The sequence below is a fragment of the Ascidia mentula genome, chromosome 5 (genome assembly GCF_947561715.1).
Source record: "Ascidia mentula chromosome 5, kaAscMent1.1, whole genome shotgun sequence".
NCBI lineage: Eukaryota > Metazoa > Chordata > Ascidiacea > Phlebobranchia > Ascidiidae > Ascidia > Ascidia mentula.
The window spans coordinates 21666670-21686954 of record NC_138570.1 but is presented as its reverse complement, the minus strand read 5'-3'; the positions used below and the strand labels follow the sequence as shown (position 1 = coordinate 21686954).

Sequence of the window (20285 nt, the reverse complement as noted above, 5' to 3'; positions counted from 1 at the left end):
CCGATATCAGTTACGTTTTAAACCGTTGCGAACCAAATCGTGCGAAAGCGAGATTATTGATATTGATAGTTTATTTCAACTGCTAACGAAGGGCTACTGTTTCGGTGAATTGAGTCTTGTTTAGTTTCGTCACAATAATAAGGCGTTTGTGGTGAAAGTATTTATGGTTTCACCTTTTTCTGCGTATTTTCAAGTCAAGACATTAATGTTTGATAACGTCAACCATAAACTTTTCAATAGCACAACAGAGACAAACCGTTATTGGTTTATTTATTGCGTCAATTAGTATTTATCTTAGTATTTCGTTTTTTAAATATTCTCATAGCAGTTTTAAAGCAGATAAAAATCGAAACACAAATGTATTCGCTTATTGATGAATTATCTATTTATCTAATAAGAAGGCAACGCTATATTCCATAATCCGGGGATAGAAGGCGTTCCCAGCAATGTTGCAGTTGTTATCACGATTCTTGGCTATTTTCATGTAACCGGCATTTCCACCTTCTCCAACTTCCACTCCCCAACTACAAAACAATGTTATGTTATTAACGGTTACAAAAACTTTATACTTGGTTCTATCTGGTGTAGGATTTCCAACGAAGGGTCCAAGCCCTTGCTGACGTTTAAATAAATTAGTAAAAAATTCTTTTTATTCTAGTTGTGCTCAAGTCTACGAAAACTGACCAGATCCATAAAATACAGTTAGTTACCCAACAATTCGTTTGTTATACGGCGAGATTTCGTCATGACTATATGACACAGCAAATCCAACCAACAGCACCCAAAGGCATACGAGATGGAAATGAGAAGCTGACACCGCAGGTAACGGCATGTGATGAGTAAAATCTTCACGGGTAAAAATACAAGTCCAGTGTTCACCTGTTCTTTATGATCCAATACTCAGCTTCACCTCGTGATTCTGCATAATCTTTTCCAAATCCAACGACCAACACCGCATGTTTTAAGTAGTTTTCATTATTTACCTCGGAAGATCCAACATCTTTCCAGTTGGGATCATAAAATATATCTAAAATACAAGGGTTAAAATACAATCGTATTTTGATATACGTTTGAAGATATATGTACCATCGTAACGAGCATAAGTCTGGAATCCCGTTCCGTTTGAAATTGTTAAACAAGCAACCACTGGTCCAATATTGTTCACGACTTCTTCCAGTTCCTGTTCGCTTCCCGGGGTAATTTTGATCCAATCCTCAACTTTACACATATTTATTTTTCCTTTTTCTTCAGAGTTTTCTTGCAGCTATTTTGAAGTAATAAATTTATTTGTAGTTGGAAAATTATTATCAATGTAAAATAAATATATTTCAGGATATCAATAAAATTAAGATATATATACCTGAAACACGTATGGATATTGATCATTGCTCGTGATGCCATGTTCCTTCATATATCTAAACGCATTTTCTGGATGTCCTCGTCTATTTCCTCCTTCCATGCAATCAACCAATTGTTGTTCAGAAAGTTTGATTAACTGCTTGTTGTAGATTTTGTGATGAGATTCAACGGCTGCTACCTGCAAAATTATAAACCACAATAGCTGTACAGAAATGTTTCCGCCAAAATCTTACCGAGCTGAATATCCAGCAAACGGGTAACTCTCCTTGGCACTGAACAGGTGTTACGCAACCTTTAGAGTTCCAGTTTTTTATGTCCTGACATCGATGAACTTCATGACGTTCAGCAGTTTCCTGATGGTCAGCAGGTCCATCGGTGTTTTCTTCTTGAAATGGGACAGGTCCATCGTTGTTTTCTTCTTGAAATGGGACAGGTCCATCGTTGTTTTCCACGGGAAATGGGACAGCTCCATGCTCACTTTCAGTTTTATTTCCACTCATTGTAAATCTTTAGTTTTCTAGTATATTAAAAATATCTACATGTTTTCAGAGTGACCTAATCTAACTTATCACATACACCAGGTTTTTCAGGTATTTTGTCCGCAATGAAGATGCGCCTGATGAGAAGCCAAATTTTAGTTCAAGCATTAGTGTGCAAATGCACACAATTGACCGACATAAGTTTCAAAATGGGTAAAGCTTTCGGCCACGATTCCCGAAAGAAAAAAGAGTAGTTATGTGTCACTGACAACTCTGCACAACCCATTCTTCGCTTACGAGGGTGGAACCACTTACATTGTGTGAACGCCAACACCCCCTTAATTGTTCGACACTGGTTTTCACCTTCGACGTAAACTTTATTTCTCACGTGGTCAGTGGATGAAAACAAATAAATGACGGAAAGCTTCATAAAATTAATTATTGCAACAAAACAGAACAGAGACAAAAAGCAAATAAATTACTGCGGGACATTTGGACCTGCCTTCCTGTAAGATAGCGAAACAAAAGCAAATTAAAATGTGAAACGAATTGTCGTTCTAAACTGAATAAACCTAATCCAAAACACGTCTTCTGGATCAGCCCTCTCCACCTCACAATGTCCCACTGGAGACGACGAGACTTTCTATATTTCAAATTCAATGAAAAGTAACCGTCAGACTTTATACTTTGGTTCAAGCGTAACCAGAAACACACAGCGCGAGTTTCACAAAAGAATAAACGTCGATATGATAACAAATAGCGCTATAGGTAACTTTGTCGTCATATAAATTCATTCAGAAGCAAACAACACACATGAAACACAAACAGAAATGAGCAAGCAAAGCAGAATCTGGTTTAAATTTGGTCTGCTTCGTTCTGACGCTTGACAGATAGTTTATGGCCAGTTTTGGCTTTGTGTTCTTTGGTGACTATTCAACATCATTTTTGTACCGTCTACAACAACAAAAATGAAAGCATTTTAAACTTAAACCGAAAAAAATATTTTTGGACAGTTTCCCTGCTGGCCAGCCTTTTTTAACCCAACCCATACTAACGCCCCGTACAACTTGTCTCAGTATTAAATAAGCATTTATTCTTAAACATCTGCAAATAATACGTATCCTGGCACCAAACGTTATACACAGCAACTTAATTGTGACGTACGGACTGTGTACCTAAGAATTTAATTGTGTCGCAAACAACGGATATTTATCGTAATGAAGCTGGCAAAGAACATTATTTTGCTAAGGTCGGCGAAAAACGGGAAGTACATTTGCTGAGTAAACGTTGGCGTTAAATTAAGCGGAAATTTTACTAAAATTCAATTTTCTAAACATATTTTCGCAACATAACGCAATTAAGTTAACATCAGCATACACGAAATTGGTTGGTGAATAAATGTCATTGGTTACTAGACAAAAGGTGTTGCATCGTTCCAGAGAAACGTATTTTAAACCTTTAACCTATTTGTTGCTCTTCTGGTTACATTATTATGTCTTTACACTTCAACATTCAAACTTGCACACGTAATGATTTTTTGTTCGGAGTTCGTGACAGCAAAAAGTTGGGAAACAACGCAGTCGAAAAAAAAGACAGAAAAAAACAACGAAATTCGCAAACGTTGTTTCAACAAAAATCCTGTGCTAATGTGTTTTGTGAGAAGTTGCCGGGTTACGAGGGAATCATTGCTTTTGTTTTAGGGCCTTTCCCTTTTCGCTTTAGACAGCGCTGGGCTTGTCGTAACTTGAATGTTTTACCAGCACAAGAATTCAAAAGGATTTGTGTGCATTTTTATCTATGTTGTATTAACGCTCTGCCGGGATTTGACAGAGTTTTATGATTTTATTCAATTTTTTGTTATAAAACTATGTTAGGCTCGACTTATTGGGAAATTATGACATTTATTTCACGAATATCAACTGCTGTGGAGTTCTGAATTTTGTGATGAGATTCAACGGCTGCTACCTGCAAAATGATCAATCACAATAGCTGTACAGAAATGTTTCCGAAAAAATCTTACTGAGCTGAATATCCAGCAAATGGGTAACTCTCCTTGATCTTGAACAGGTGTTACGCAACCTTTAGAGTTCCAGTTTTTTGTGTCCTGACATCGACGACCTTCAGGATGGTCAGTATTTTCCGGACGGACGCGATTAGCCACGTAGAACGTAATTAAAAATTTGCCTAAAATGCCAAATTGTAATTGGAACGTTAGTACGAAAATGAAGGCGATGATCTTAAAGTGCATATGCCACGGCCATGACAACTTTGCGTAAAACTAAAGGTACATCTACAACAAAGTTTTTCGGTTCTACGTCAATCATAAAATGTAGAAAACTGCACGAAAAGTAACGGCGACCAAAAATCGTAAACCTTTTGCTAAGGAGAAAAGAACATCTCATAAGGCGCTCGCGTCGAAAAAATGCATTGTTTAGATAGGAGAAGGCGCCTTATATTGCAGATATCGAATAGTTTCAAACACAGGAGAATCCACAGATTACCTCAAAGGTCAGGACAGGGTTTTACATCACACAAAAATATATCACTGTGACGTCACAAACTAAAGGCTTATTTGTCCCTGAATATCGGAAGACCACAGGGTACAGCAGAAACGATATTACTCTGTACTTCGATAAGACGGGAATGGTGCGTTTCTTTGCTTAGTGACATTACATGACGTCATTTTGGGTGTGATGTCATGACTTTAACCTCATCTTTGTGTTGATTTTAATTTGATGATTCCAACATTACTAGTTACAACTATATTGCGAAAAATACATCAGTGGTTGATTGTGGTGAATTAAATAAATCATGTATGGCGCGAACTCGTAGGCAACGCCACTGTCGGATAAAAAGTGGTGCTATGACAAAATAACAGTGTTGTGTTGCATAATCAGCTAATTTGGTCGGCCTTTCTCGGCGATCAAAATTCAATTAACCTGCTTCTATCTTTTGCTGTGAGTGGACAAAACGGCAATGCTACACTTAACATGTTTGATTTTTCCGTGTCACATGCACTTTAAATAAGGAATCACATTTGTTTAAATACATTTAGCATTTCTCTGATGTTTTGACGTAAAAAGACGTCCGGCTTGCATTTTGTTGGCATTGTAGGCAAAGCAAACAGGTACTGAACTGAAAGTCGATTGGCAGAAACATAACATTTGCTGCTGGCATTTATGAAAATTAAAATGCCAGCATTTAATGGTATATATACCCAAAACCAAGCTAACAGCATTACTGGATAGCCTACTGTATTAAAAAATGTGGAATTACATACGACATCGAAAGCGTTTAATTGTGTAGGGGCACTACATGTTTGGGACAGGTCCATCGTTGTTTTCCTCGGGAAATGGGACAGGTTCATCGTTGTTTTCCTCGGGAAATGGGACAGGTTCATCGTTGTTTTCCTCGGGAAATGGGACAGGTTCATCGTTGTTTTCCTCGGGAAATGGGACAGGTTCATCGTTGTTTTCCTCGGGAAATGGGACAGGTCCATCGTTGTTTTCCTCGGGAAATGGGACAGGTTCATCGTTGTTTTCCTCGGGAAATGGGACAGGTCCATCGTTGTTTTCCTCGGGAAATGGGACAGGTCCATCGTTGTTTTCCTCGGGAAATGGGACAGGTTCATCGTTGTTTTCCTCGGGAAATGGGACAGCTCCATCGTTGTTTTCCTCGGGAAATGGGACAGGTCCATCGTTGTTTTCCCCGGGAAATGGGACAGCTCCATGCTCACTTTCAGTTTTATTTCCACTCATTGTAAATCTTTAGTTTTCTAGTAAATTAAAAATATCTACATGTTTTCAGAGTGACCTAATCTAACTTATCACATACACCAGGTTTTTCAGGTATTTTGTCCGCAATGAAGATGCGCCTGATGAGAAGCCAAATTTTAGTTCAAGCATTAGTGTGCAAATGCACACGATTGACCGACATAAGTTTCAAAATGAGTAAAGCTTTCGGCCACGATTCCCGAAAGAAAAAAGAGTAGTTATGTGTCACTGACAACTCTGCACAACCCATTCTTCGCTTACGAGGGTGGAACCACTTACATTGTGTGAACGCCAACACCCCCTTAATTGTTCGACACTGGTTTTCACTTTCGACGTAAACTTTATTTCTCACGTGGTCAGTGGATGAAAACAAATAAATGACGGAAAGCTTCATAAAATTAATTATTGCAACAAAACAGAACAGAGACAAAAAGCAAATAAATTACTGCGGGACATTTGGACCTGCCTTCCTGTAAAATAGCGAAACAAAAGCAAATTAAAATGTGAAACGAATTGTCGTTCTAAACTGAATAAACCTAATCCAAAACACGTCTTCTGGATCAGCCCTCTCCACCTCACAATGTCCCACTGGAGACGACGAGACTTTCTATATTTCAAATTCAATGAAAAGTAACCGTCAGACTTTATACTTTGGTTCAAGCGTAACCAGAAACACACAGCGCGAGTTTCACAAAAGAATAAACGTCGATATGATAACAAACAGCGCTATAGGTAACTTTGTCGTCATATAAATTCATTCAGAAGCAAACAACACACATGAAACATAAACAGAAATGAGCAAGCAAAGCAGAATCTGGTTTAAATTTGGTCTGCTTCGTTCTGACGCTTGACAGATAGTTTATGGCCAGTTTTGGCTTTGTGTTCTTTGGTGACTATTCAACATCATTTTTGTACCGTCTACAACAACAAAAATGAAAGCATTTTAAACTTAAACCGAAAAAAATATTTTTGGACAGTTTCCCTGCTGGCCAGCCTTTTTTAACCCAACCCATACTAACGCCCCGTACAACTTGTCTCAGTATTAAATAAGCATTTATTCTTAAACATCTGCAAATAATACGTATCCTGGCACCAAACGTTATACACAGCAACTTAATTGTGACGTACGGACTGTGTACCTAAGAATTTAATTGTGTCGCAAACAACGGATATTTATCTTAATGAAGCTGGCAAAGAACATTATTTTGCTAAGGTCGGCGAAAAACGGGAAGTACATTTGCTGAGTAAACGTTGGCGTTAAATTAAGCGGAAATTTTACTAAAATTCAATTTTCTAAACATATTTTCGCAACATAACGCAATTAAGTTAACATCAGCATACACGAAATTGGTTGGTGAATAAATGTCATTGGTTACTAGACAAAAGGTGTTGCATCGTTCCAGAGAAACGTATTTTAAACCTTTAACCTATTTGTTGCTCTTCTGGTTACATTATGTCTTTACGTATTAACATTCAAACTTGCGCACGTAATGATTTTATGTTCGAAGTTCGTGACAACAAAAAGTTGGGAAACAACGCAGTCGAAAAAAAAGACAGAAAAAAACAACGAAATTCGCAAACGTTGTTTCAACAAAAATCCTGTGCTAATGTGTTTTGTGAGAAGTTGCCGGGTTACGAGGGAATCATTGCTTTTGTTTTAGGGCCTTTCCCTTTTCGCTTTAGACAGCGCTGGGCTTGTCGTAACTTGAATGTTTTACCAGCACAAGAATTCAAAAGGATTTGTGTGCATTTTTATCTATGTTGTATTAACGCTCTGCCGGGATTTGACAGAGTTTTATGATTTTATTCATTTTTTTGTTATTAAACTATGTTTGGCTCGACCTATTGAGAAAATATGACATTGTTTCACGAATATCAACTGCTGTGGAGTTCTGAATTTTGTGATGAGATTCAACGGCTGCTACCTGCAAAATTATCAACCACAATAGCTGTACAGAAATGTGTCCGACAAAGTCTTACCAAAGTTTTACGGTTCTACGTCAACTAAAAAATGTAGAAAACTGCACGAAAAGTAACGGCGACCAAAAATCGTAAACCTTTTGCGCTGAGGAGAAAAGGACACCACACAAGGCGCTCGCGTCGAAAAAATGCATTGTTTAGATAGGAGAAGGCGCCTTATATTGCAGATATCGAATAGTTTCAAACATGGGAGAATCCACAGTTTACCTCAAAGGTCAGGACAGGGTTTTACATCACACAAAAATATGTCACTGTGACGTCACAAACCAAAGGATTATTTGTCCCTAATTATCGGAAGACCAGAGGGTATAGCAGAAACGATATTACTCTGTACTTCGATAAGACGGGGATGGTGCGTTTCTTTGCTCAGTGACATTGCATGACGTCATTTTGGGTGTGATGTCATGACTTTAACCTCATCTTTTTGTTGATTTTAATTTGATGATTTCAATATTACTAGTTACAACTATATTGCGAAAAATACATCAGTGGTTGATTGTGGTGAATTAAATAAATCATGTATGGCGCGAACTCGTAGGCAACGCCACTGTCGGATAAAAAGCGGTACTATGACAAAATAACAGTGTTGTGTTGCATAATCACCTAATTTGGTCGGTTTTTCTCTGCGGTCTTTGCCAGCCTCAAAATTCAATTATTCTGCTTCTATCTTTTGCTGTGAGTGGACACAACGGCAATGCTAAACTAACGGTTTGTCTCTGTCGTGTTTTCAAAAGTTCATGTATCACGTTAGCAATCATAAATGCTGTAACAACAAGAACACCCTGTCCCAGTAACTGTTTTATTATTACACAACTAAGTAAGACATAATGGGTAGAAACAGCGGCCATCTGTCTACACAGCTCAAATTAACATCAAAATCCTTTTGTTGCACTTGTTCACTTGTTGTCCCCTGTTTAATGCAAAACTATACTAAACCAGTTTTGCAATGTTTCCATTCCTACGCATAAGTCTTGCTGCCGGCCCTTGTACGACCAAAGCGGCTTCTATGACGTCAGGCAACAATAATCTCGCTTTCGCACGATTTCGTTCGCAGCGGTAAAATTGCGACTATGATCAGCTGTATCTTAGAAACCAGTCGCGGTATTAAGCTACTTGTTTCGCCAAAAATGTTGTAAAGTTATGAACATCTCTTAGTTTAATTATTAACATGTTTGATTTTTTCGTGTCACATACTCTTTAAATAAGGAATCACATTTGTTTAAATACATTTAGCATTTCTTTGATGTTTTGACGTAAAAAGACGTCCGGCTTGCATTTTGTTGGCATTGTAGGCAAAGCAAACAGGTACTGAACTGAAAGTCGATTGGCAAAAACATAACATTTGCTGGTGGCATTTATGAACATTAAAATGCCGGCATTTTAATGGTATATGTACCCAAAACCAAGCTCCCAATAACAGCATTACTGGATACTGTGTTAAAAAATGTGGAATTACATACGACATCGAAAGCGTTAATTGTGTAGGGGCATTACATGTTTACGAGACAAGCGGGGCACGTAAGAAAAAATGCTACTAACCCCGTTGGCTCGTTCTTGTTTTGTTTACACACGCAACAGTTTATCGCTAATACCTACCAGTATGGGTCTAAAAACATCAAATGTTAATCGTGTATTGTACGTTCGTTAAACACGGTATTGAAAATAAAAAACTACGTGCATTTCGATTTAATTGCGCAACAGGTAGCACCATGCAAATGTATGAGGTGAATGTCGCAGTTATTTCAACTGAAGGTAAAAAACAAATAAAAAATATATTGTACAACACCATTGCAGGAAAACGAGTGCATATACAAATAAAAAAACCCTGATTTCCATTAATACTGAGTACTACACTACACATAAAATAACAGAAACACACACATGTTAACCCTCTACTGACGTTGACATAACTGCCTAAAAACGAGCGGAAAACAAATAATTTTCAAATCAGAGCAAAATAGGTTGGACTTAATGTATTTTATCAAAGCTAACTCTATTAAAATAGCTGTGTGGTTAACAGTACTTTTGTTTTGTAATGTTTTGTAATGTTATGACATTGTCAATGAAATGGTTGGTGCGGTCCCTTCAATGGGCCACACCACTCATCCAACGCAGTTCGCTTGGTCTCTGTGTAAAAAGGAATAATTAACCTGGTAAAAGGTAAAATAACAAATCACCTTCTACCTTATCACTAAACTTGTTTAAATCAGCGCGGTAAGTGCATTGACCAACTTTGTATCTCTCATTGTGCTCATCTATCTTCTTACGGTTTTCCTCCCAAATTTGTTTTCGATTGTTCATTTCTTCTCCTTTGTAGTTTTTGTCTGCATAACGAGCACAAGACTAAGCCGTATAACTTACTTATTCACAACAACTTTAAAACTATCCAAGCTATTGTTATTCAGCAAAAACCTACTGTATTTTTGCATCCACTCTTCAAACGAAATGTGTTTTCCTGGTTGTAACGCCGTCGAAGACATTGTGCCTCTTACTACACTGTCACGAATGTATAACCACTAACAAACAAACTGTAAACACACAATCACTGCGATAGGTTGTGACAACAACTAAAACGGGATACGCTTTCCCATGAGGCTGTTCCACAATCATGTCTTGTTCGAGCAATCACGCAAACGTAATAAAAACGCAAGATGAACAAGAACAAATAAGAAACCTTATCCACAATTCGTTTATCTCAATGTTTGTGATCGTGTACTCAAACAAATTCGCATTCAACCGATTGTTTAGATTGTGTTCAAAACGTGAACAAACGCCCGCACGGAAGTTGCTGCTGGTATTCTATTCTATTATTTGTTGTTTTGGTTCTGACAAGTGCAATGTATAAAATATGAATAAAAAGGTTAGTATTTTACGGAAGTTTTATAATAACTAAGTTGTTGGTTTGGTGGTTAGGTCGACATTGATTACAATGGTTATAAACTTGATACTACGTTTGAATATGTGGCATTTAAAACGTATCTTATGTACTGTTGTGTACACGCGTTCCTAAGTGTAGCACAAACAAGAATGTCAAATGAAAGGAAGTTGCGTTGCGCAATGGGCATTTTATCGAATGTCAAAGAAATATTTCGGCAGCGCGGAAATTGAACCTTGTGAGGATTTGAGCGGCGACCCCTTACCACCAAACATAACCCAAGAGCCTCAAACAACATCCTTAACGCTGTCTCCCTAATTGGGGAAAGCACCATCCTGATATAACGGCTCACCACAAAAATCATTAGTTTCACCTCATGGCCGCCTTATTTTAAAAAAAAATACGACAGCATTAAAACCAGATACTCTTGTTTCAGTTATGATAGCCTTGTACTCTGTACTATAAGTTCATCCCCAGAATACCAACTACTAACGCAACAATTTACCTGACTCCTGTCACGGTTAGTGGGGCTTTATTCTCGTGTTTGTCTTGGAAACAGTCTGTACAGTGAGAATGGCCAGAAGGGGTTAAAAAAATATGTTATTCATAGAAGTTACAAAAGGAAAGCATGGCATGTCCTAACTCGAATGTTTAAATAATAACAATATTTATTGTGCCGTGTTGATTTGGTTTATATCACCCAACACATTTCACCATTATAAAAACTATGAAATACAAAGGACAAAAGCTGAATCCCAGCGTAACCTTTGTTAATTCAACGTTGTCCTGAGAAGTTTTTTGTTCAAGCACAAACCAAACTTCAATAAGGAGTTTTTGTGCTAAAATTGGATTTACAAGCGGTAACGAATATATTTTTCCTTTATTATTTTGGCGATGTTCTTTTATCCAAGTGATTCAAGGCTATCTCCGGTAAAATTATCAGGGGACATGGATTTCTAACTAATGGTGAACAACACAGATTTCCAGCATCACGGAAGGGCGTGACTGGATGTTTATTACCTTATTTCAGCAACAAATCATAGTGCACGTAACATTAAAAAATAAAATTATAATTTAACTATGAAATAGTCATGACTTTTAAAAATTTCGACGATAAAAGATGCTTGATACGGCCAAAGGTTTCTGAGATACAGTTGATGAAAATTACGTTTAAACACGTTGCGAAAGTGTTGCGTGACGCCATAGAAGGCGCTTTTGAGCCTTGTGCAACAGCGTATTTTGATTATTTATTTGAGGTGAAAACAGAGGGTCGCTGTTTCAATCTAATAGGTTTTAGTTAGTTTCGGAATAATAAATCTATTACTGGGACAGGGTGTTTTTATGATTTTTCCAATCAAGACAATTACGATAATTAAACTGACAAAACTAAGATTATGATGGAACACAGTTATCCTGTCATAACCACTTTTTGTTCGGCAGCAGCAAAACCTATGGATGTGATTCGATTAATTGATCCAAATTTTACTGAACAAGAGAAACACACCATCCCCCGTATTGTTGAAGTAATGTCGTAGCTGTAACTTTTGGTTTGCCAACCATCCGAGACAATTAAGCCTTTGGTTTCCGGATAATAGAAGGCGCCTTCAACGCGTTTTCTAATTTTTTTGTAGAAAACTTTTAAGAAATTAAAAAAGCAAAAATTCGGTTGCAGATGAGGAATATTGCAAATCGTATTATATTTCAACAAACACAAGAAAACACAAAATAAAAACAAAGTTACAATGACGAGGATTCTTCATTCTTGTTTGTTTCTTTGCTTGATTTAATGTAGTCACGTGACTCATTCTCAGTATTATCACTGCAAAGTTTTTCAGCACTATCATCCACATCCGCTTCTTCATCTGCTGCATCTTCTATACATTGTTTATCACAGGTTTCAGGTTGCTCAGTTTTGTCACCAGATGAATTATCATCAGATGAACTGCATGAATCTGTTCGGTCATCTGAAAAAAATCAATAACGTTCGACTCTCAAATAACCTATTAGAAAACACTGTATTTGCCAAAAACTTCATGGTCCATGAGGCATGAGGTGAAGTGTTTAACCTGCCATTGTTGTTTATATTTTGTCTCATGCCACAAACATAACAAACAATGGCAGGTTTTTTGGGATATTCTAAACTTCTGATTTGATATTGTCGATAATTTTTGACAAATTATGTTCACTAGCAAGTGGCAACACAGCCAAGGTGAAGTTGACGTAGACGTGAAAAAGCAAGCTTCCAGCAGGGTTTTAAATTTACAAACCGGCATTCCAGTCCTAAGACGTTACCACATTATCATGCAGATAGCTTGAAACATTTTTGCTGTATACCTGTTTTGTTGAGACAATCTTCTCCTAGCTGTTCGATAACAGAAGCAAGATATTCAGCTTGTGACGCTGTTTCTTCCAATGATTTTACTTCACTTTGAAGATCTTTTATCAACTCATCTTTCTTCTCAACCTCATCTGCGAGCTGCATGTACAGAAACACGTAAACATGACTTACATATGAAACAAGACACTAAGTTGGATACATTTTTTCAAATCCCAGAGAGCTTTTTGTAAAAAGCACATATTTGTTGCCTTGCAGAAATAATAATAGTAAAAAATTGTAATGCAAGTTTTGACAGTTAGTGGAAAAACCATGGTGTAAACAAGTAACATGAACATGTATGAACTCAGTAAGCATCAAGCCAATAAGCAAGAAGTGTTCGGCTCCAAAAAGTTGTGACAGAAAAAACAATATTACTGTAACAAATTATAGTCATTTAGTCTGATACAAACATACCTCACTCAGCCTACTGAAATTTAAAACCTATGGGCTAAGCTTTGTGACTAGATGCTTTCAGATCAATATCAAACCTGTTTATTTTCATCCAAAGCTTCATGAAGGGCCTTTCGTCTCTCCTCGGCAAGTAACTCCCAATATTTGTCACTAGGTGTCTCACTGCACATTAGATCCACTGCATCGGGTGATGTTTGAGTTGCGATCGTTTTACTCTGAACAAAGTAATGAGGTTATTTTTTCAACAAATAATTTTTAAAAAAATCAACAACACATGTAGCAAGAAAGAAAGGTTATTTTTCAGAGCAGATGCTTCAAAGTTAGTGATATCTGGTAAGATTTTTATGTGATTACCTTTTTAGCTGTTTGCACCGTTTCATCAAATATTTCCAGTTTCCGTTTTCTTTCACATTTTATGTTTGGGACATCAGAAATAAAATCTTTAATCGACGTCTTGGATGATAATTTGCTGAACAAGAAAAGGTTTTGAATAGTTAACAGCTTACAAAACATTATACAATTCAGGTGTTTTACCTTTGCTTTGTTTTAATATTGCTTGATTTTGGCTGAAGAACTCTTTTGTTGATTTTGTTTTCAGATTTGAACACAGATTTTGGCTGTGATAAAAGTAGGTTTTAAAGTTTCACACTTTTCTGAGTGACACTAATTTACAACAACTCTGATAGTCCAAATTTAAAGACCCCACAGGCCAGCATACCCACTCGTAGAAAATAAAAGGACCTAAAAAAATTTTAGAGGAACCTACATCACAAATTTAGGTTCTTGTAACTTTTAGGTTTAGGCTCGTCACCAACAACTACAAAGGGTTTTTCTCAAAGTCATGGTTCCGACTAAACAATGGGTCTCACGTCACAATGCTGCAAGTAAAGATTGGCAGAAAATGCATTGGTTTAGAAAGAAATTCTTTAATAAAACGAGTATAGGTCTGCAGTAAATCATTTCTTCTTTTGTTTAGGCGAAGCAGAAATTGTGGTGGAATTTAATTACCAAGTTAAATCGGGCACTCCAAAAACCATAATAGCCCGTGTGGTTACTGATAATTATATAGTGCAGGTGTGTTCGCCCTTTCTTATCTTTTTTTCTTGTAATCTTTTCTTTTTATCGCATTTTTTTTTGTTTATGTTCCTCAACATTGTCCACATTGCTTAACTTACATTTCATACTTCCTAATGAAGGCTGCTGCATAACAGCCGAAACGTCGATAAAGTAAAGTTTGCCAGAAGGGCAGGAACAGCAATAAAATATGCATGGCAGCATCAGTAACAATTTATTTAAGTACCAAGCACCAAAACAAAAATTTAAGTGAAGAAAATTGTCTGAAATAACCACAACCGGCACGCTCAGCAACTACACTGCACTTATGTCAGTGTTCATACTTTCTTGTTAGTGGGAAAAATCACAGCATATGTAACAAAAGACTCAAATCAAATTATAGATGTGCTCTTCTTATTCTGCAGGCGCACTAGTTGCTGTTAATTTCAGACGTTTTTTCGCCAAAATGTAAATTTTCGTTTTTGGTGCTTGGTACTGTAAGGACTGCTCTACATGCGTTTTAGCAAATAACTCCCATCTAAACAATGCATTTTGAATAAATTTATTTAATAATAACATACAACAAAAGAAGAGGTTAAAGTTGCATCAATAGTTAGTCCATTGTGCAAAAGAAAGAGTTGATTTTACCTGTGCATTTTCATCCACTGGTTTGTTTCGATCCAAATGAGCTAAAAACATTTTTGTTGACAACATCGTGGAAAAAATAAAATCTGGATTTGGAAACAAAAGATGACGGATAAAACAACTATTTGTAGTTAGATCAACACACAAATGCCAATTTAGGCCCAAGACTTGCAAAGCAACCAACTAAACTCCAGAAATTAAACATGTATTTTAACCACAACTCAAGACAAACACAAATGGCAACTTCGCTTGTTTTTTTCTTCGAAAATCGCGCCATCATTGATCTTTGACCTTTATTTGCTACTGACCATTCACACGGATTGGCGTATGCAGATTTCTTTGATTTTTTTTTGAGTGTTGTTAAAAAAATAAACATGCCCTAGTTGGTCCTTGTTCATTGCACCTCCAAATTATAACGAATATAAATTCATTAAATATCTACAAAATATTGAAGAATCGTCACCCACGCAGGTGGTACTTGCGATTTATATGTAAGTCCAAGTAACATAGAAATCTGTGCGAATGTTAACCTTCAGGTGTAAACTGGGCAACCGCTTGTTATTTTCGGCAATAAATTTAAATACTACTTTAAAAAATAAATTAAATATACGCCTAGGTTTTCTTGCTTTGTTGGGATACATGCATAATTTATTCACCTGCCAAATGCAATCGAAAAATATGGCAGAAACAGATTACACGGTAGGCTATATTAATGGGACGGATCAGCTTAGAACCAAGAGTGGTTATCGTGATGCTGATTAGGATAGAAAAATCATTCTGTAAGTTGATCCAAGTTTAAAATCACGGAAGAGTGTTGAAGGATCTTCACAACGATTCAACCACGATGTTTCTCCAAGGCCTGCTGGTAATCTTGCTGTAAAGGTGGTTGCCCGATTTAACACTCAGAATGATTTGCATGTAACCATAACTTGTTGAGCCACTAAATATTTATTTTTAAGTATTCCTGCATATTGTGTCTACCAAACCAGTACCAATTTATTGTTTGCCCGCGAAGTAATTTATGGGGGTGCAACATTTTCCCGAAGAAAATATAAGCACGGCGATTATTGTTTTCCCAAATGTATTTATTGTCATACTAAAATTACCTGTATGCCTCGTAATATAGAATTCAGCTATAACTTAATTATTTTGTGCATGGCAGCAGCTATAAAGTTGCCTGCTAAGATTGGACCTAAATTTTGATAGAATTCAATATAACGCCCACAAGTTAAAATATGCATTTTTTTGTAATAGCCACAAAAACACTGCTTAAACTTTAACAAAAGACTTGCCAGCACCCACTTTAACCATGCAGACTATTTGTTAATATTTAAATAGCTCGGGTTGTTACGTTTAATTAAATCAACCCGCTGCTGTCAACTGTAAACGATTTAGCGGACTGGTTCGGGTGTGGTTGCGAATTTTTCACCAAAAGTACCTGACGTTGGTACCTCCGAAGACCTGGTATAGGCAGACCGATAGTGTAGGCCCAATGCGTCACTTTAAACAAAAAAAAACTGTGATCTTCATAGGGGCCTTGCACGATTATCCCGATTATTTCAAGCGACAAAATATTGTCAACAGTCACGGCTAATACCGAAGAGAGTTTGTTTATTCCGAGATAGAGCAATCAAAAATTTGCGAAGGAAAATAACCTAGTTCTCATCCGAGGAAGTTGCAGTTGGTGAAATCTCCTCCTCGTCACCTGTGAAGAAAACAGGTTGGATCTACCAATAATGACACTTAAAAACATATGCGCGTCCCCAAATGACTGTAATAATAGATTCGGCAAATTGTACATTACAAAAAGTGCTATTTTTTGTATAAACATTGTCGACACAATCACATTACATTACAAAGCTCCACCCATCACAAATTTAATCCATTTTTGCACAAGGAATTCCCACTTGGGAACCCTTGCACGTTACCAGGAAAATTTTTGTAATGCGTGGAATGTTTACATGAAGTGTAAAGCTAATATTATTTAAGAAATGAAAAAGCTCGTCTTCAATTTCATTTTCATTTAAAATTTTAATAAGTCTACTTCTTTAAGGTGTGGTGAGCTTTGTTGTTTGTTTTGAAACTTTTATACTTTGTAAAATAAATAAAAAATAACGGACGCAGCATCAGAATAACTGCTCACCTTTTTATAGGTCTTCACATTTCCTTGAAAGCAGAATTCCTGTTTTTCCCAACTTCTTCCAATCATTCAAGCTTTCTTCTAGCTTCTTATTTTCACCATCTTTCTGCAACAAGTTGCGGTTTTAGAAATACCGTATTTTACGGACCATAAGGCGCAACTTAAATCCTTTTTTTTCCTCATAAATTGATCGTGCGCCTTATAAGCCGGTGCGCCTAATGTATGGATCAAGTAGTGCTTTATTGCCTACACTTAAAACCAGTACCGATACTATTATAAATAAACCACCGTCTTACACAATAAACTACGGTAAAAGCAACTATAGCAACTGTGATATTCATACTATTGTGACTTGCTTACATTTATTACGTAACAAGTTTTTGTTTAATGAGCTTTATACGGTAACCCATACTCCTTAAAATACGTTGCGTTCTATAGCCCGGTGCGCCTTATGTATGAACAAAAAATTAATCAAAGCAATTTATTGACAGTGCGCCTTATAATCGGGTGCGCTTTATGGTCCGTAAAATACGGTAGTTTAATACCAAACTTATGTATACAAAAAATCTTAAACATGGCAGTTAATTGTGTGTTAACCAACCTTCCTTATTTTTTCCAACAATTTGGGACAATTCGGGCAAGATCTTCCACAATTGCACAAGTGTGCGCCCTTTGTTTCAAAGAACAGATAATTAAAGTATTATTGAAAAACCTGACGCATCAACTGGAATGAACGATTTTAACCAAGAAACCATGCAAGTTTGAGGTTATGTTTAATTTCAACAGACAGCAGACGGAACCAATTAACGAGACGCTTACTCAATGACGTCATTGCCAGATACAGAAAAACTTGGACTGTTTATAAAAGCATTGCACTTCGGCGTCTATCTTCGAAAAAAAAACACACAGATGTAGATAATTAGTTGGGAGTAACACGAAAACTTACTGCCTGTTGTTGTACGGGTGTTACACATCCTTTAGAATTCCAGTTTTTTGCATCCTGACATTGACCGCCTTCAGGCTGGACAAGATTTGTAGCTTTCAACATTTTCTGGGATGAAATATTCACTAAGATACTTGCAATTCAAAAACACTAAAGTTAAAAGAACACTGCGCCGCGCTTTTTGTGTCTTTAACCTAAACAAAAATTAACAAAGGTATGATTTGCAATCAATTATTACGTTTTTGTCATCTGGTCTGGGTCGAGGCGCCGCAAGCGGCTTGGCCTGGTAGTGCTCTTCCAAATTCATTCTTTTCGTGGCCGGGTCACCGGCTTTGTCGTAGATAAATCTTTCAGTTTTTCTTATTTTCGTCAGCGGAACTGACTAAACACCAACAAGTTATACTTTTTTTACCGCAAGCAACAATTATCTGGTGTACGTCTGAAGTCAAGTTTTGCTCACTGGTAAAATCAACCTATCACAAAAACAAAGAAAATATAACAGAGATATTTTTTACGACGGTAACAATGTTAAGTATTTATCGTGTCGAAAACCGTTTCATTTACGTAACTAAAAGTTAACGATTTAATTACTTACTGGTGACTTCTTTTCATTCTCGAATGTATTCGGTTGCTATCAGACACAGTTTTGTTTAACAAGTAAAGTCACTACCTGAGGAAACAATATACAATTTTTACCTTGTCACTGAATTGATTCGTCGACATACGATAAAAACATTGTCCTGCTTTGTAACGCCGGTTGTGTTCTTCAATCCTAGCCAGGTTGTCTTCAAATATCTTCCGTCTAAACTGCCTTTCTTCCGCATCAATGTATTGTTTCCCTGTTAAGCACACAGATATGTAACACCTTGGTTTGTGTCAACTGTTAAAATCAGGATTCTTAAATATTATACGATCTAAACCTGTGTCGTGTTTTGTTTTGACGTAATTGTTTATCAAAATTAATATAATCCATCACTTTCCAACTCACCATATTTCTGAACCCAAGCATTCCATATATCTGCAGAGTATTGTGACATAGCAAAACTTTAAACATTCGAAAAAACAACTAAAAAATAAACAATTGCCATGACAGCCTTTCCAACCATGTTTTAACTGTAGTTCCCGTCAAGAAAGACAAACGAGTTTAAATCCCAATCCATTGGATATTGACGCAAACACAGTGGATGCTATGGCAACCATGATGTGATTACCTTTGCGCGGAACTATAATTATTCTAGCAAATCTCATCTGCTAAGAAGTTTTCAATACCATAAGGTCAAATTTCTACCTCATCATCATATAGTCTGAGTTGATGAAATTCCATCACATTTTACTTACCATCTTTCTGAAACCATTTACTCCATTCATTTGCATGGTATGACATTGTAAAACGCACAATTCGCAATCGAAAAAAAAACAACTAAAAATTAAACAATTAATAACCAGTTTAATCTAATGCATTACGTCGCAAAAAAAGCAAGTAGGCGGAAGTTTTTATGCAGTCCTTGCAATCGCTCCTTTTGTCTATATCTGCACTGTGTAAGTCTGAAAAGCTTGCTAATGTGTTTTTTCATCGCCGCCATTTTTAAAAAAACAACAATCAACACTTTTGGTCCGATTATTCACAGTTAATTTACATTATTTACATCCAATGATTTAAACAGGGCCCTGATGAAAGCACAACAATTGTTCGCGACGTAATGTATTGCAATAAGCTCTTCAGTTCAATTTGCAATATTGTAAATTCATCGTTTTAATTTGCAATGAATGCTATAGCTTCGCTGGAAGGTTTCTGTGCTGGTTTGAAGATTGGGCGAAAGGTAATATACGATGGCTTCCTAGGACTGACAAAAAGAGGCGTTGTGCGACGTTTACAAATGCTCCACAATCAAAATATTGCTTGGATTCTTCATTCATTCAAAACTTAAACCATAGTCACACAAAACACAATACAATGATTGTTTTTGTTCCACTGCCTGGAAACCCTCATCGCAACAACACAAAACTCTGCACCTTCGTCAAACAAAGCAGTTTGTTCTAAAAAATGCAAACAAACACGCGGAACTTTACAACGACATTGTCAAACTAAACATACAAATGTTGTTTTAACAAGACCCTTTGTCAAACTTGTTTACATATGTGTGCCCGCTAGTGTGAAGGCTATCACAGTGCCACTGTCAACAGCTGCACTGATGAGACCTTACAGGTCGAAAGAGTGCGTGTATACACCCTGTCTGCAGCTCTCCAATA

At 36.8% G+C, this 20285-nt stretch overlaps 5 protein-coding genes across 8 annotated transcripts; all 5 read right to left on the bottom strand.

Moving 5' to 3' along the window:
- Positions 1 to 253: 253 nt before the first annotated feature.
- LOC145903530 (procathepsin L-like) lies at positions 254 to 1970 on the bottom strand. 2 transcript variants are annotated; one of them, XM_082991615.1, is made up of 6 exons: positions 1593 to 1970; positions 1361 to 1537; positions 1087 to 1264; positions 880 to 1027; positions 711 to 810; positions 420 to 524 (listed from the first exon to the last, which is right to left on the bottom strand). In XM_082991615.1, the coding sequence occupies exons 1-5, from the start codon at positions 1857 to 1859 to the stop codon at positions 750 to 752; spliced, it is 831 nt and encodes a 276-aa protein (XP_082847741.1). In that variant the 5' UTR covers positions 1860 to 1970; the 3' UTR covers positions 420 to 524; positions 711 to 749. The 2 variants fall into 2 exon arrangements, with proteins under 2 accessions (XP_082847740.1, XP_082847741.1); XM_082991614.1 differs by lacking the exon at positions 711 to 810 and having other exon boundaries at positions 254 to 524.
- Positions 1971 to 4150: 2180 nt separating this feature from the next.
- On the bottom strand, positions 4151 to 6077 carry LOC145903334 (uncharacterized). Its single transcript, XM_082991410.1, has 2 exons — positions 5891 to 6077; positions 4151 to 5613 (listed from the first exon to the last, which is right to left on the bottom strand). The coding sequence occupies exon 2, from the start codon at positions 5594 to 5596 to the stop codon at positions 5150 to 5152; it is 447 nt and encodes a 148-aa protein (XP_082847536.1). The 5' UTR covers positions 5597 to 5613; positions 5891 to 6077; the 3' UTR covers positions 4151 to 5149.
- Positions 6078 to 9045: 2968 nt separating this feature from the next.
- Positions 9046 to 10805, bottom strand: LOC145903542 (protein CTLA-2-alpha-like). 2 transcript variants are annotated; one of them, XM_082991628.1, is made up of 3 exons: positions 10008 to 10805; positions 9776 to 9915; positions 9046 to 9718 (listed from the first exon to the last, which is right to left on the bottom strand). In XM_082991628.1, the coding sequence occupies exons 1-3, from the start codon at positions 10069 to 10071 to the stop codon at positions 9677 to 9679; spliced, it is 246 nt and encodes an 81-aa protein (XP_082847754.1). In that variant the 5' UTR covers positions 10072 to 10805; the 3' UTR covers positions 9046 to 9676. The 2 variants fall into 2 exon arrangements, with proteins under 2 accessions (XP_082847754.1, XP_082847755.1); XM_082991629.1 differs by having other exon boundaries at positions 9824 to 9915.
- A 1398-nt stretch (positions 10806 to 12203) lies between these two features.
- LOC145903221 (uncharacterized) lies at positions 12204 to 15050 on the bottom strand. The gene is made up of 6 exons (XM_082991286.1): positions 14956 to 15050; positions 13789 to 13871; positions 13609 to 13723; positions 13332 to 13469; positions 12801 to 12942; positions 12204 to 12430 (listed from the first exon to the last, which is right to left on the bottom strand). The coding sequence occupies exons 1-6, from the start codon at positions 15019 to 15021 to the stop codon at positions 12204 to 12206; spliced, it is 771 nt and encodes a 256-aa protein (XP_082847412.1). The 5' UTR covers positions 15022 to 15050.
- Positions 15051 to 16550: 1500 nt separating this feature from the next.
- LOC145903524 (digestive cysteine proteinase 2-like) lies at positions 16551 to 19425 on the bottom strand. Of its 2 annotated transcripts, none has more exons than XM_082991609.1 (7): positions 19374 to 19425; positions 18732 to 18874; positions 18274 to 18417; positions 18039 to 18143; positions 17694 to 17762; positions 17096 to 17198; positions 16551 to 16657 (listed from the first exon to the last, which is right to left on the bottom strand). In XM_082991609.1, the coding sequence occupies exons 1-6, from the start codon at positions 19417 to 19419 to the stop codon at positions 17100 to 17102; spliced, it is 606 nt and encodes a 201-aa protein (XP_082847735.1). In that variant the 5' UTR covers positions 19420 to 19425; the 3' UTR covers positions 16551 to 16657; positions 17096 to 17099. The 2 variants fall into 2 exon arrangements, with proteins under 2 accessions (XP_082847735.1, XP_082847734.1); XM_082991608.1 differs by lacking the exon at positions 19374 to 19425 and adding an exon at positions 19024 to 19103.
- Between the last annotated feature and the right edge of the window lie 860 nt (positions 19426 to 20285).